Source organism: Elgaria multicarinata, chromosome 10 (assembly GCF_023053635.1).
Source record: "Elgaria multicarinata webbii isolate HBS135686 ecotype San Diego chromosome 10, rElgMul1.1.pri, whole genome shotgun sequence".
NCBI classification, from domain to species: Eukaryota; Metazoa; Chordata; class Lepidosauria; order Squamata; family Anguidae; genus Elgaria; species Elgaria multicarinata.
The window spans coordinates 17,934,401-17,949,941 of record NC_086180.1 but is presented as its reverse complement, the minus strand read 5'-3'; the positions used below and the strand labels follow the sequence as shown (position 1 = coordinate 17,949,941).

The 15,541-nt window shown below is 43.7% G+C and overlaps 1 protein-coding gene across 5 annotated transcripts in view; it reads left to right on the top strand.

Annotated features, from left to right (window-relative positions):
• MAPK10 (mitogen-activated protein kinase 10) overlaps positions 1–15,541 on the top strand; it is a 255,525-nt gene that overhangs the window by 193,593 nt on the left and 46,391 nt on the right. For 4 of the 5 annotated variants that reach the window (XM_063136197.1, XM_063136198.1, XM_063136199.1 and 1 more), the window contains 3 exons: positions 826–964; positions 2,161–2,326; positions 10,766–10,837. In XM_063136197.1, the coding sequence (XP_062992267.1) occupies positions 826–964; positions 2,161–2,326; positions 10,766–10,837 (377 nt within the window). The remainder of the gene's footprint in view (positions 1–825; positions 965–2,160; positions 2,327–10,765; positions 10,838–15,541) is intronic. The other variant, XM_063136201.1, reaches the window with a different exon arrangement.

The following is a 15,541-nucleotide window of genomic DNA, read 5'->3' as shown; positions in this document are numbered from 1 at the left end:
GATAAACCTTAGGTCTAGCTGTGGCCTGAGACTTCCTGCAAAAAGTGGGTAACTCACTCTAGAATAACCTCCTTTTCTTTTAATAAAATAGGGGGATCTGAAAAAATTCCATATTTATTTTCTGATAACCTATGACTAGGGACAGAGCTGGGAATCGCTAGTATTTCTTCCGAGCATGGTCTTTTATTGCTTGGCCTGTAACAAGAACCTGATTTGAATGGAAACTGAGGTAGGCCCCTAGTGCTTATGATTGGCCGAACTCTCTTCCTCATGGCTTTTGTCAATTTTATTTGATTTCCCAATGAGCTCTGTAATGTAGAGATGAAATCTTGGGGCTTGTCTATATGCCCTCTGTACACCATAGTGGTTGCACAGTGGTGCTGCGTTGTTTATATGACATGGCTGCCAATTCGTAGCCACATCAGGGTTTTACCCTTGAATCGGCACTTTCTCACAGTGTCCTTTTATTGTGACTTTTCTGTTTGCTACGATGTCAACATGCTGTTTCGCCCATCTATCACTGGTGGCTTCGGTTCCAGGGCATTCCTCGGGGCGGTTCCCAGTTTAGGGTAAGCCCAGGAATGCAGGAAATTGGGCAGGGGGTGGGCTTAACACCTAGGTTTAGCGTTCCTGCCCCACAGCAATAAGGAGCGGCTGCAAAGCAGTGTCAGACAGACACCCCCTTAGTTGGCCAATCAACTGTTTTCCTCATACTGCTTTTTGTGTGGCTTAATTCTTATATATGTCTGATGCAAAAAGAATGCTGTCTGAGTAGTATCCAATGCATGATAAGTAGTGATGATGTGGCTTTATTCTCCCATCTAGTTATTTAGTAATGGAGCTGATGGATGCCAATTTGTGCCAGGTGATTCAGATGGAGCTAGACCACGAGCGAATGTCTTATCTCCTGTACCAAATGCTTTGCGGCATCAAGCACCTTCACTCTGCAGGAATCATTCACAGGGTAAGCCAGCGACCTCCCCCGCACTGCAGTGAATAAGGACACAATTGCTTCTACATTGTGCAAATTAACCTCAGGCCCCACCCACTGACCATTTGGTGGTTTCATGACTGTTCTTTATTTTTACCCCATTCTAAAAGGTTATTAGTATTAGTGTTTTCATTTCTATACCGCCCAATTGCTGAAGTTCTCTGGGTGGTTTACATGAGTTCATGAGATAGTAAAATACAGAATAAAATACAGCATAAAATACAAATATACAAAATTTAAAGCAATTTAGAGACAGTTTCAGTAGAATACTAGATCTGTTTGGATGGATGGCTTAAGTGCTCCCTCTTATGCCGTTAAATGCCCGGGAGTAGAGGACAGTCTTAACCCCGCACTGAAAAGATGACAGTGTTGGTGCCAGGTGGGCTCATTCCATGGTTGGGGGGCCACCACCGAAAATGCTTCCCTTAAGGCTTAGTTGAAAGGCAGAAAATGCTGAATACATTTCCTGTGCATCCTCTATTATTCTTTGGGGCAAGCCCCACTCTGGCTTCTGTTTTACTTTTACCCTTAGCCAGACTGGAACAGGACTATTCTTTTTAGAACAAACACTGCTTCTTTCATTGCGATGCATGAGAATTTCACTTTTGTTCGCCAAACATGAGAACATACCCTGTTTGTAGCTCTGAATGCAAGCGCGAGCCCATATCCGCTCAAAATATTCAGAAATTGGTGAACATATTCCCAGTTCAATTCACACTAATGTCCTGATTTGCACAAATTCCCTCAGTAGGCTGAATCACCCCTGCTTTAGTCTATGGCGGAAATTTGCGCAAATTAAGAAATTTGTCAAATTTTGTGGAGTTTTGCACAAATCTTTCATTTGATTGCTGCTCAATTTGCACAAGATTCCCATTTGCGTAATCTGAATGGTGACTGCAACCCTGAATGGGAAACAATCATGAGACAAGTGTTGACACAACGTTCGGAGACTCCTACCAACCTGAAACATCTCTTGTTCACCTGTCCCTACTCTCTTGTCTCTCCTGATGACGAATCTTAAGCTTCCGCTGATCACATCATCCAACTCCATGAGCTCTCTTGGATCTTTCATCTCACTCAGTTCCACCACAGCAGATCTCAAGCAATGCTGCACATAGTATGTCTTGGACTCAAATCTGTTTTGTCTCCTCTCCCCCGATCTCTTTCAGGATTTAAAACCAAGTAATATTGTGGTAAAATCTGACTGCACATTGAAGATCCTGGATTTTGGACTGGCCAGAACCGCAGGCACTAGCTTCATGATGACTCCCTATGTGGTCACACGTTATTACAGAGCACCAGAGGTCATCTTGGGAATGGGCTACAAGGAGAACGGTAGGATATATAAATACACACCTGACTTGAACATATAGGATGGAGTAAAGTTAGGAGTGCTAACTGACCAGGAAAGAAAATGACTTGGACAGCTCTCGTGCCTTTAACAAAACTGTATTGTGAAGATATTATCTGGTGAAGCTTTACAGCAGCCTAAAAAACACGACATTAACACCTGCTACAATGGGTGGTTGAAACACAGGCCACAGCTAGACCTAAGGTTTATCCTGGGATCATCCAGGGTTCACCCCTTCCTGAGCACTGGATCCCCTGTGTGTCACCTAGGCCACAGCTAGACCTAAGGTTTATCCTGGGATCATCCAGGGTTCACCCCTTCCTGAGCACTGGATCCCCTGTGTGTCACCTAGGCCACAGCTAGACCTAAGGTTTATCCTGGGATCATCCAGGGTTCGTCCCTGCCTGAGCACTGGATCCCCTGTGTGTTACCTAGATGAACAGGTTTGACCCCTGGACAATCCAGGGTTAAACCTTGGGTTTAGCTACGGCCCTAGATGAACAGGTTTGACCCCTGGACGATCCAGGGATAAACCTTAGGTCTAGCTATGGCCATAGTCGGTGTTTATTGTATAGGTTCTTACAGTTTGCAACAACAGAGACAGTTGCAGAAAGAAAAATGTTGAGTGAGCCACTCAAATCAGTTCATCATGTGCCCACTTGGCAGCAGCAATTTTTAGGATCTTTGCTCTAATCCTTTTAGCAGCCACTGTGAATAAGGCTACTTGATTAGTTGCATAAGTATCCTTATCTAAGAGTAGTTAACACATCTGCTCAGCCAAAGTTCTATTAAACATTCCTCCCAGCAAAAGTGCAAGAAATCTTTTCCTGGAACCAGTGTACCATTCACAAAACATTAAATACCTCCCAACCAATATGCTGAAGGCATATTCTGTAAACGTAGCTCTATAAATGCTTTCCTTAGCTCCAAGTGAGTCAAGGAATTAAGAAAATTAGAGAAAGCTCACTCACCCTTCTAAAGATTGTACCACCTGCTAAAACCTGTTTGTTGAATAGTTTCCACATCTTTATTAGCATCCTGCAAGTATAACCTGTCTCTAATTTTAACCTTAGACTCACTTAGATGGAAGGAAGCCAATGAAAAAGAAAAATGGACCACTTTTTCAAAACAAGAAGTCCAACTACCCCTGTTCTTCTGTTCTAAAGAGCTACGTTTAGCCACTTATTGGTCAATCTTTCGCTAGGCAGAAGGGCTAGAATGCCTGTTAGAACTGCGGACAGCCAAAGACAGAGCAGGCTGTGGAGGGATTGACCCCAAAAGGCAAAGTCATTGGGCAGTTTATTTTTCATCGTGATAGTAGAAAATACTATGCACAATAGGTTATCTTCCTGGTTATTGCAGGCAGGGTAATTAAACATAGTGTATGGTGCAGATATATTACTGCAGTTAAGAAATAATATTAAGCAGTAGTGTGGCTCCTGCATTTTATATACCGCTTTCATACCACTTTCATAGTGGAATATCTGCTTGGTGAAGATGAGCCCTATGTTGGCTGGTCCTCAAGTCATGTTTCAATTCAAAACTTGGTCCCTATTAGTAACGTGTTGCCCTAGGACTGTATATCCTAAGGATTCGTACCTGTATTCATTTCAATTCAATTTATGTGCGTAAAACCATAAGTCATCATAAAAGTAATGAAAACAAACAAACAACATCCAGCCCTCTGGCTAGTAAAATGTATTTTGAAATAAAAACAAGCAGAGAACATAAACAAGATTGCAAGTGCCACAGCTATTTAAATGAAATTATCTCCAGAGCAGGAGACCATGCCAGATTGCACATATTTGTATCTTTTTATGTGGTGCCACTGCAAATAGGGATGCTGTTTATCTTATGGTTCTTTGTTTTTGAACTGGACTTGGACAGGGCAGCACTTCAAATAGAGGATGCCTTCAAGTCGAAGATGGTTTCCTAGCAGCCTATCAAATAGAGGATTGTCCTCTGTAAAAGATGAAATTGTTCAGGACTGGGCTCAAGACCTAGGCAAAATTCGGCTGAATTTACTGGCAGCTATGGATGTGGAATTCCGCTTGGTGGATGTTGTTCCCCCCCACCTGCTTCCCTTTAGAATGATGCTGAATCATCACGCGGGGACGTTCTGAAGAAATCTCAGTAAAATGTTCCCTAAGTAGTGTCATTCTGAGGAGACGTAGGGTGGAGAGTTGCTGCGAGTGCCTGACTCCTGCTGCGTCCGCTTCCCCCACCCCCCTCAGACTTAGACAGGGGCCTGTGCCCGAACACTTGCGAAGCCCCAATAAACACACAGCAGGGGGATGTGCGCAATTTCGGCAGCATGGCGTACGGCTGCCGAACACTTGCCAGGCTGAGCTGAGCCTCAGTAGAGGCTCAGAGAGCCCAATGAGTGGTGGCGGACAACCGCGGGGTGAGTGTCCAGCAGGGTGGATGCGGGTGAGTTCGCCGAGCCCTAATGGTGGGTGGGTAGCAAAATGGTGGTTGTTTCATCCTGCTGCATGGCAAGCCCCACTGAGAGCTGGGATGCAGCAGGATGAAACAACCGCCTCCAGGCAGCACTGCAGGGTGGTTGTGTGGATGGATGAAGGCAGGAATTATCCGAATGCTGCAGCAAGACTCTTTCAAAATTGTGGGCCCTGGTATGGAGTGGTGGCGATTGTATCATTTAGGCTCTGCTTTTGGCACCAGACATCTTAGGCTAGCACTGGCTGAGAGAAACATCGCCACCACTGCAAATAAAATAGCCACATGAACCGGCTCCTCCCCTCCTATTTGGAGTGGAAAGTTCACCATAGCGGATGTTTGGCTCAGTGATATAAAAAAGCAGAAGGTTCTGCATTACTACCCAGAAACCATACACCTAGCATTTATCCCAGGCCTAACCAATCCAGAAGCCTTGTACTGTTTTCCAGTCACAAGGGTCAGTCTTGCTGCATATCCCCATTCTGTCTGCGCCTAGAGAGGGCACCAAGACTTAAGTGTCTACAGTTCTTAATAGTAACCCAACCCCAGTGTCCCATGAGGTTTCTGTCTGAGCACCAGATGCCCTTATTCCTTGGGCCTGCACTTCTTACGTGCACCTGACCATTCTGATGCGACATTGACATGAAATGAAACGATGGCTGCAGCCCTTAGCCTCAGTTCCTAAGTAAGCACAAGAGATGATGCTGTGAAAATTGTACCAGTGCTGGACTGTAAATGTGGGATGCTTTTAAAACAACAACGAGAGGAATCTCTCTGATCAAACTGACCTGCTAAGGAAGAGAGAAAGATAGGATTATTTTCTTTATGCTCAAATAATCTCATCATGTCTATTTGTGTCTATTCTGTCTATTTGTGCGCTTTTATTTTTTTTAAAAAAATACCCCTATCAATAGTACAGAATTATGTCAATGCTACATAAATGTTAGAAGACCCAGGCTGCAAAAGGAAGATCAAGTCATGCAGTGGAGATAAATCCATTAGACTGCTATTTCTGCAGCCTATGTAATCCTTTCCCAGTCATTTAAAGATGCAGATACTTTTTCGGTGCTAAATGTCATGGGGAAATTGTGGATCTTCCAAACTCTTCCATTTTAATTTGTGGAATCCAATTCCAATTAGCATGCTGCAGCTCTTTAACTAACATCTGACTGCAATCTGCAAGTTAGCAATTAGATAGCGATTTTTGCCTGATTCCTTTGTTATTTAAATTTGGTAATAACGTAGCCACATTTACAGCACACCTTGCATTTCTCAATTTAAAATTAACGGCTGGTGCTAAAGGCAATTCTAGTATTCCCTATCAGCTTAAGGTAAAGGCTTTCTTATGGTAGGTAATCACAAAGGGGAAAGTGCTTTTAAAATCTCCTTAATCAGAAATGCTATAGGAGCTGGCAGAGAAAGCAAGGGTGAGTTCAGATATTGCCTTTGCTCTAGAGATCCATGTATGCTCTGGTGAGTTCATGGAGTCCCCCCCTCCCCCACACGAGTAGGCTTCAAAAACTGAGGGGAATTCTATGCGCCCACCTCTTCCATTAAACTGAAATGACAATCCCTTGTTAGCATTGGAACTGATATGCCCAATAGAATTTCCTCAAAGGCAAATTCTTCTGGTAACATCAGAGCATATGCAAATGTTAGAATCAGTTATCATGCAAAGAGCAATCTAGTAATCATTGCTTCGTAGTGGTGCAGGCATTTATAGATAAATAGCAGCCAAACCAGGAGGGGATAAACTTACATCCTTGGGCTATTGGCTAGTATGATTTGGCAGTAATTTTTGAATTCAAGGAAAAGAAAGAGAGAGAGAGAGAGAATCTAAGACCTTGTTTTTCAACATTCTTCTTTATCTGACTAGTATCTAGTCTTTTAAATCAGCTGAAATCTCAAGGGAAAAGTTCCTTTGGTACCTTTCAACTTAATCTCTCTCCGTAAGTGCACCCTGCCTATTTAAGGCCAATTCCATGCTTTCATTTTCTTGTGACACCTGAGTTTATGGAGATCGTATCTACATTTATCACCATTTTGCTGCACCCTGCTCCCAAGGACCCCAAATTGTCCCGCTGCCGCCCCTTTTAAAACGGAGAACTCCTTCACCATATCAGGCATGCTTTGGCTATCCTGTGCACCCAATACCACTCCTCCCCCTCCCTCAATGAAGCATCTTGCCTTCTTTCATTTAACTAAAAGAAATGGCTTGGTTGGGGTTTGTTTTGGTATCTCTTCAAAGGAGGGGGAAGAAAAAAGAAATCAGTTTGATAGAGTAAAAGCACAACATTGACATACAGACGCCCAATACATATGTTGCTGGAGGGGTGTGGCTGCTGCTTCCCCGTGGTGGGATCCCATATTGCTAAAGTTGCCAGATTGCAATGTGGTGCATGCACATTTCTCAGTGCAGTGGCAGACATGCAGCTGAAGGTCTTCTTGCTCCTTCCAGCCCTGCGTTGTCATTTGACCGCCTCCAGCACCTGCTACACAGTTCTTGTGGAACCCTGCCCACTACAGACCATGGGACAGTGCAATGGGATGTGGAATGGGCAGGAGAATCCATGGCTGCCTCATCTCACAAGGGATAGTTTAAAGTTGCAGATCTCCGGGTTGTGACCCGGCATACCTACCCACCTCTCTAATCACATCTGAATAACAAGATTACTTGAGATGTAGCTCACCACCAAACAGCTGATGCCCCTTCAAGGCATTTTCTTAGCCAGAAATGAAGCATCATTCCCTGCAGAGAACCATGGGGTTTATGGATGTGTGACCGGGAGCCCTCTTCTCTGCCTTTTAACCCTCTCCTTTCCACAGGGAAAGCTTGGGCAGGTGAGAATTGTGGCAGGGCGGGCAGGTTAACGGTGAGGAGGCAGTGTATGAACCCCATTTTGAGTCAGGACCAGCTCAGTTAGGAGTCAACGGAGTCAGATGATTTGAACAGCAGGGAAATTCACAATTCAGGCTCCTCCCCATTTGAAGTCCCACACCATCTTTACTAAGCATCCCTATGGACGCTATTGCATCTGATGCATCACCAGTTATATCAGCCACTTCCTAGTGGTGACTTATGTGAAGTCACTAACTGAAGAAACCACTTCTCCATGAATGCAGGAAGTAACCGGAGACTCGCTAGATTGGGTGTTACTTCCTCTTTGAGGCTGCTCAAGGTAATTCCCATGGAAGAAGAACTCCAAACTGGGGCTTCTCATGTGTTTGTCCAGATCTTATTTCAATGGTAAATGGAGCAGATGGGAGATGGCCACAGCTCTGCTGGGCCTGGCCTGGCCTCTCTTCTGTTCCACCAGCAACTTTTCCTATCTTCTTCCTAGCTCACTTCTAGTATCAGAGGCAGGAATGGAGAAAAATGCTTGGAGCAATAAAAAATGCTTGGCTTCAGGAAGGTAAGGTGTTGGAGGGGGAATCGTTTGGCATGCTTCTCCAGTATGCTCTTTTTTTTACAGTTGAAGTAAAACCTCCCACCTTGCTTTATATGTGACCAGGACAGACACATGAATAATGGTCCCATCATAGCTGGCTTCACCCTGAGCTCTACTAAATTGGATCATGGGCAGGAGGATCATGTATAATGCTTTCCCTGCCTGCCAATTCTCCACAACCTCTTCACATTGAGCTTATTTCTGGAACAGGGGCCCAGCAGGCAAAAAGATATGTGAAAAGTCTATAGAAATGGTTGCACAAGAATATTAGTAAGTAGGAGAAGAGTTAAACACTTCTTTCTGACATCCCCCTACAAATGCAGCCCTCAGAGATAATATTGTTAGCAACTCCATGGCCTGGTTCAGACAACACACTAAACTATGCTGCATAACCACAAAATGGTTAAGGGAATGCATTAATGCATCCCATTAACCATTTTGTGGTTAAGCAGCATGGTTTAGTGTGTTGTCTGAACCAGGCCCATGTTGGCCTTGTAACAGGTGGTTTCACCTCAAGTCAAGGCCCAACTGTGGCAGAAATGGGCAGAAGGTAGCTCTCCAGATGTTTTGCAGTTCAACTCCCAGGAGTCAGTAGGGTTAGGAATGTTAAGAGTCAAAGTCCAAAACATTCTGCCCATCCCAAGTCTACAAGAATAATCTGGGTTGGCTCTACAGCTCAATTTTTTTGGGGGGGCTGCCATCTTCCATCCTGTTTAATCTTACTGCTTTTGTCTGTGACTCACAAGTGGGATGAAGACCACAGGTCCTTTGCCCTCCACCTGCTCATGTTAGTTGTGCACATTTGCTTTTGCTGTTGACAATTGGCTGCTCCTCATACACAGAACCTAAACATTTAGCAGGAGCAAAATTCCAGTTCTGGATATGCCCTAAGTAAGGGACCGCTGAACTATTTTTAACACAATGTTTTTAAAGTATTGTGTTACTTAAAATCTAATTTCACTTATTGACTGAGGCCTTAGCTAGGCCTAAGGTTTATCCCGGGATCGTCCCGGGGTCATCCCTGTTCATGTAAATGACACATGAGGATCCCGGGAGCAGGCAGGGACGACCCTGGGACATTCCCAGGATAAACCTTAGGTCTAGCTAAGGCCTTAGTATGTGTTGGAGTGACATTTTAGAGTTTTTTTTCCAATTAAAGAACAGCTATACAATTTTTTTGCAGGGGGGAGCAGGCATGTTAATTAAAATATACGTGTGGGAAGCTTCCCTCCTGGTCCTGGTCCTTTCATCTTGTCCTAAGAGACCTTGAGGTACTTCTTCAAGGAAGAATTCATGCGATCACCTGGAATGGCATGAAATAGGAGAAACGTCATAAGTTTCCCTTCACACAAACCCACAGCTTCATGGAAACAGCTTCCCTGTGGTGTGCTTCGTTATGGGTAATGCATGTGTGCAGATACCAGGACCAGGTGGGTTGGGGCAATCATCTTTCCCACTCAATCATTACCCGGAGGGAAACAATAACTGGGTGGGAAAGATTCACAAGATTCGCTCTGTCTTTATTGTTTACATACATACTCAGCAGAGTGGCAACACACCATATGGATGATGTCTCCTACGTGGCTGCAGCTGCCTGGAAAGGGGACCTATGGCTAAACCAGGCATGTACCAAATTGCCACAGAAATTGACATGGCTTGGCTTGTAGGGGGAGTGATGTATAAAGGAACAATATTAGGACTTGGAGATGAGGAAAGGTGGGAAGTGGTGACCATAGAGTTAGATCCCTTTTTCACACATTCTCCCAAGATGTCAGCCATAACCTATTCTGATTTAAGCCACTAACATGGCCCACTTGGAATGGTTAATTTTCATCCTCTCCCCATCCCCTAACTTTCATACTTGGTTCTAGAATTTGACATTTTATCCTGTTAAGAGGAAAAATAAAAATGTGCCCTTCGAATGCAGCCTTTTTCCTTGGTCCTGTCCAAAGAAAATGGTTGGGTTGAAACGTGCTGCTGGCATGTCACCAATGGATGCATACAGACTGGAAAGATAAGGACGATTACCCATGATAGGAGACACACAGGACACTCCTAATGCAATGCTATACATGTCTACTCAGAAGTAAGCCCCACTGAGTTTAATGGGACTGATTCCCAGGTAAGTGTGCATGGGATTCCATCCCTGAACAGTGAAGTGCTTCAACTGTGGCTGACAACAGATTTAAACGGGGACAATTTTCTTTAAACAAATGGTCAGTAATTTTGCTAACATCTCTTTTTAAAAAAAAAATAAGTGGAAGAAAACTCTGCCAAAGTTGATATTTTCTGGTACGATGATTCTCAATACTACTTCTGTTTATGACATCTTTCTGTTTGTGTGTTTTTTGGGTTCTTTTTTTTTTTTTTGAGGAATATGTTCTGTGGAAGGTGCATTAAACTGTGCTTTCTCTGATCAACCTGCTCTTTTTCCCCTCCTTCAGGAGCCAAAGTGTCTTAGTTAACTTTGCCTTCCCTTCCCTTTCTCTCTTCATTTCCCTGTCTCTGCTGTTCTAGTGGATATATGGTCAGTAGGATGCATTATGGGAGAAATGGTGCGCCACAAAATCCTCTTTCCAGGAAGGGACTGTATCCTTATGCCATTTGCTGCAATCTTCATCGAATTATTTCTCTCCCATTCCCCCACTGCCTCATCCCTGACTTTTTTCCTATTAAGCATAAAAATATACAACAAGAATACAACAAGAAGCCAAAAGCTGAGTCTTTAGAGGTGTGTGTAATTACGATTGGAGTCACCTGGGAAACAGCAACAAATGAAAAATAGAAAAGCTGAACGATGAATGATGTCAAGCAGACGGTTATACTTAACCCTTATATTTGTTAATGCTATTTTTTTTATAGAAGAACCAACCCTGATTGCAGACGTGCAAGCTTTTATTACTGAGTGCCCTTTTAAAGAAAATGGCCCATTTGCTCCTTTTAAACATTTCCTGCCCCCTCCTTTTTTCCTCTTTTTTTTTTTTTTTTTGGCTAAATGTTTTGAAAATTGCAAGGGTTTCTTTTTAATGTTTGTGGTGACATCATAATCTTTTGCTTGCTAATGCATCAATAGTCTGGGTCCACCTTGATGCTGTATGGACTCCAGAGATGGGTCGATACAACATTTTATTCTGAATGTTTTGACTTACCCATTTGTTGCCTAGACACGATCCGGCAATCCTTTGAAGCTTCCTAGAAATGGAACTCCTAATTCAGGTGTCCAGAATGAGCTTTCCTTGTTTTGGTGCATGAGGTCTGTATCATTAACAAAACTCTGCTCAACCCTCCCCCCTCCCCCATCCCTTGCTCTGTCTTGTTCATTTGAACTTCGGTGATATTCTTTTTACCATCTCTCGAGGTGGTGAAAGTAATATTAGAAAATGAAAACAATTGCAATCTAAGAAGGAAAGATTGCTGGGGGGGAGGGCAGGATAAGAAATGTGTTTATACGAGAGACAGAGAGACAGAGAGAGGGAGGGAGGGAGGGGAGAGAGAGAGAGAGAAAGAGAGAACATATTTCTATCACATCTTCTTTGCTTTGAAAGGAACAAATGAAAGATTTTCCAGCAGCTAGGTAGGAGGAGAAACAAATGATTTGGCTTCAGCATTCTTTGACAGCTGATATGATAGACATAAAGTCATGAACACTAATTAATGTTTGCTGCCTTTGGGTGATTAACATAGAGTAATTTAACTTTTTTTCCCAGCATGCTGAGTTAATTTCTCCCCAAATCTAGGGAAAATGGCCCACTGAAAGATAGGGGGATAGCATGTCCCTTATGCACAGCTTGCATTTGAAAATTATATGTAGAGGGCCAGGCATATGGAGTACTACCTGTTATTATAGTTTTTGCAAAAGGAGTGCTCCTAGTAAAAACATTTACCCAGAATGATAAAGTGTGTGTGTGTGTGATACTGTGAGATCTGTCTCTGACACAAGCACATTGTGGTGCACTCATGATTCTCATATCTGCAAGGGTTTCCTTGTACACTTCCATCGCAAGGGAAGCTCCATATACACATCATTTTCTATGCGTGGAGCTCCCTCTTATGTCAAAGTGAAGGAGAGGGCCTGCCTTCATGTGTGTACTGAAATATCAGCAAAACACTGGACTCAGGGCACTACGTTTCTAGGGAAGAAACGTATGGTGTTTCTTGTGGGGCTCTCATTGTTGGAGGGCTATGCAAAATTTATGATGGTATCTATGATGGTGGTAGAAAATATGGCCACCAATGTATTCTTTTTGACAGATGTGTTTCCAAAATACTCCAAGCATCTCTTATATGATGTGACATAGAATCATAGAATAGTAGAGTTGGAAGGGGCCTATAAGGCAAGAAGCTCAATGCAGGAATCCACCCTAAAGCATACTTGACAGATGGCTGTCCAGCTGCCTCTTGAATGCCTCTAGTGTGGGAGAATCCATGGCTTCCCTAGGTAACTGGTTCCATTGTTGTACTGCTCTAACAGTCAGGAAGTTTTTTTCTGGTGTCCAGACAGAATCTGGCTTCCTGTAACTTGAGGCCATTAGTCTGTGTCCTGCAGGGTCAACCCACCCATTACTTTAAAGTAGCTAAAAACAACATCTTTTCCTTTCTTTTTTAACCACGGGGGACACAATGCTAAGTAGACAGGGCAGGGAAGCTTTAACCTTTTGACCTTTTGTGATATAGATTGGGACCCCCCCTACCTGCAATTAAAAGTGATCTATTGGAACAAATGGATCTCTTTTTGGCAATATAATTAAGTGTGTGGGCTCTGATCTGGATTGGGACCACAGCAGGTTAAAAACTGCCTACCTCACCCCCGCTGCTAGGCTCCCCATCTGGATCAGGTCCCTTGTGCTGACTTCTGCGTAAAAAAGAAAAAAAAGTTTGTCCCTCCCTAAAATAATAAACCCTAAGAGATATTTCACATTCAGTAGACTGATGATGCTGCGAGAAAGGATGGCACAGCTGCACCCCTCTGCACTTTTTATAAATGGAATCATGTTTTATAAACAGAAGTCTCATATCTGTATGTTTCAAATCAAAATTATCCCTATTTATTTATTTATTTATTTATTTGCATAGATGTATCCCATCTCTGTTTTTAGTGGCATCACCATAGAAAAATATTAGAGCTTTACTTCAGCCATGCCTTTCCTCTCCCTGCTGGAACGGACAGCACTATTCAGCATGGCTGGCTGGGGAATGCTGGAAGTTTTAGGGCTTTTCTCCCTCTAAACAGGCATAGCATGTAGCCTTCTGTTACGCTCATGATCCTGTAGTTTAGGCTGTATCTGTTGATTAGTAAGCTGGGGAAACTTCTCAACATTCCAGTTACAGGACCCGATTCCTTTCCTTGATATACAAACCATTTCCATGGTCAACCAACAATGCTTCACACCCACACCCACACCCACATACACAGTTTTTCCTAGCACTATCACGGTCCATCTAGAACAAGGTATCATTTCTTCCCCTATGTGCCTTTGAAGAGTTTGGGGTGGGAGAGAATAAAGAAATGAAAACATTTGTCTCTGTACACCACCATGATATCCTAGCATGAATGGTGAGTTGTTGTTTTTTTAATAAGTAAAGAAAATTAAATTATGACACAGTAAAATTATTTGTTTGGCCAGGCCTGCTATCATAAAGCCCATTAGCCCTGAAAGGGCGAGTGTTAATTCTTTTCAGTTGATACAGATGTGTACCGATTCCAGGGCACAGGGCCTGTCCTGAGGATGTTGAAGTACAGCTTTAGGATCCAAGACTTACCTTCCAGCATCCACTGCAATGTTGATAGGGGAGCTGGAGAGCACCTTTTCAGACTGCTCGCTGTTCCACTGGCTGACCTAAAAGCACTGCTACTCCAAGCAACTGATTTAGGGGCTGTCTACATGCTCAGAAAGTCCCAGGTTGGGTGCGTGATGGCTGCATTAACACATCTACCCCAGGGCTTTCCACCAACGCTGTGGAGACTTACCCTGACTTTTTTCTCTGGATCGAGGTGAGGACACGCAAGACAGCCTCAAGACATCCCCAAAGCCTCACTCCAGAGTTGCAGTGGAGGCGTGGTTGGGCAGTGCCTGGTGGAAGGTGAGTTGGTCACCTTCCGCCAGGAAGAGGGCGGGGGTGGCCTGGATGGCCTCCCAGAAACCCCATGTTCCGTCCTCGGCATCGGGATTACCTGATGCACAGGGTTTGAGAGGGAAGCAGTGCCAAACAGGCACAATGAAGACACCCCCCACGCCCGGTTTGCTTGTCCAGTGGTGTCTCAGGTCTGGCAAGGCAGAAAATCCAATTTGGATGTATAGATGCAAATTTTAAAATAATGACTATAATATAAATATAACTACAGGACCTCTCATCATAGTGGGGAAGAGTGTGACCAGGTGAATGTTGTGCTTCCACATTCTGCAAATGCTAATTGCTCATGGGCAACTTCCAGGGCCCTGCTCTTCGCTGCTCTCTTATCTTATGGTTCTTTACCTTTAAATCATAGAACCATGACTTCCCCAGGGAATTGGTTCCATCGCCATACTGCTCTAAAAGTCAGGAAGTTTTTTCTGATGTCCAGCCTGAATCTGGCTACCTGTAACAGTAACTTGAGCCCATTATTCCACGTTGGTGGAAGTGGTGGATGATCTGCCAGTTTGCCTACTCCTCCCCACTACCCACCCCTACTTGGGGTTGCTCTCTAAATAAGAATTTGATAGGCCAAATGCCTGCCAGAAGAAAGTTCTTCATGTATCTACAGGAATCTGGCTACCTGTAACTCTCAACCATCTGTCAGGGATGCTTTAGGGTGGATTCCTGCATTGAGCAGGGGATTGGACTCGATGGCCTTGTAGGCCCCTTCCAACTCTGCTATTTATGTAGTCATGGGAATCTGCTACCTGTAACTTGAGCCCATTATTCCATGTCTGTCTTCATGTAGCCATGGGAGGCCATTAAATAGAGATGAAGCCTGCCTTCCTTCCTTCTTTATGGAGCTGCAAAGTTTTCATTTTAAACAAAACTAGACAACTAGACAACACAAAAATGACAGGGAATTAGCTGAATTTCCAGAAGCGTTCCTTTGATCCCTTGAACGTCAGTGCAAATAATTTAATGGGGCCAAGCATTTCTCAAGGGAACAAACAGATTGTTAGTGGATGAAGACAAAACTGCACTTTCCTTCCAGTGTCGTTTTGCTTGCGGACATGAAACACAGTGGTTATTTTGCTCCTCAGGGCTTGCTTGCAAATGGGGAGCCACGCCTTTGTGCTGAATAAGCTAGTTATACTCTAAAGTAACAGCAGGGAGACG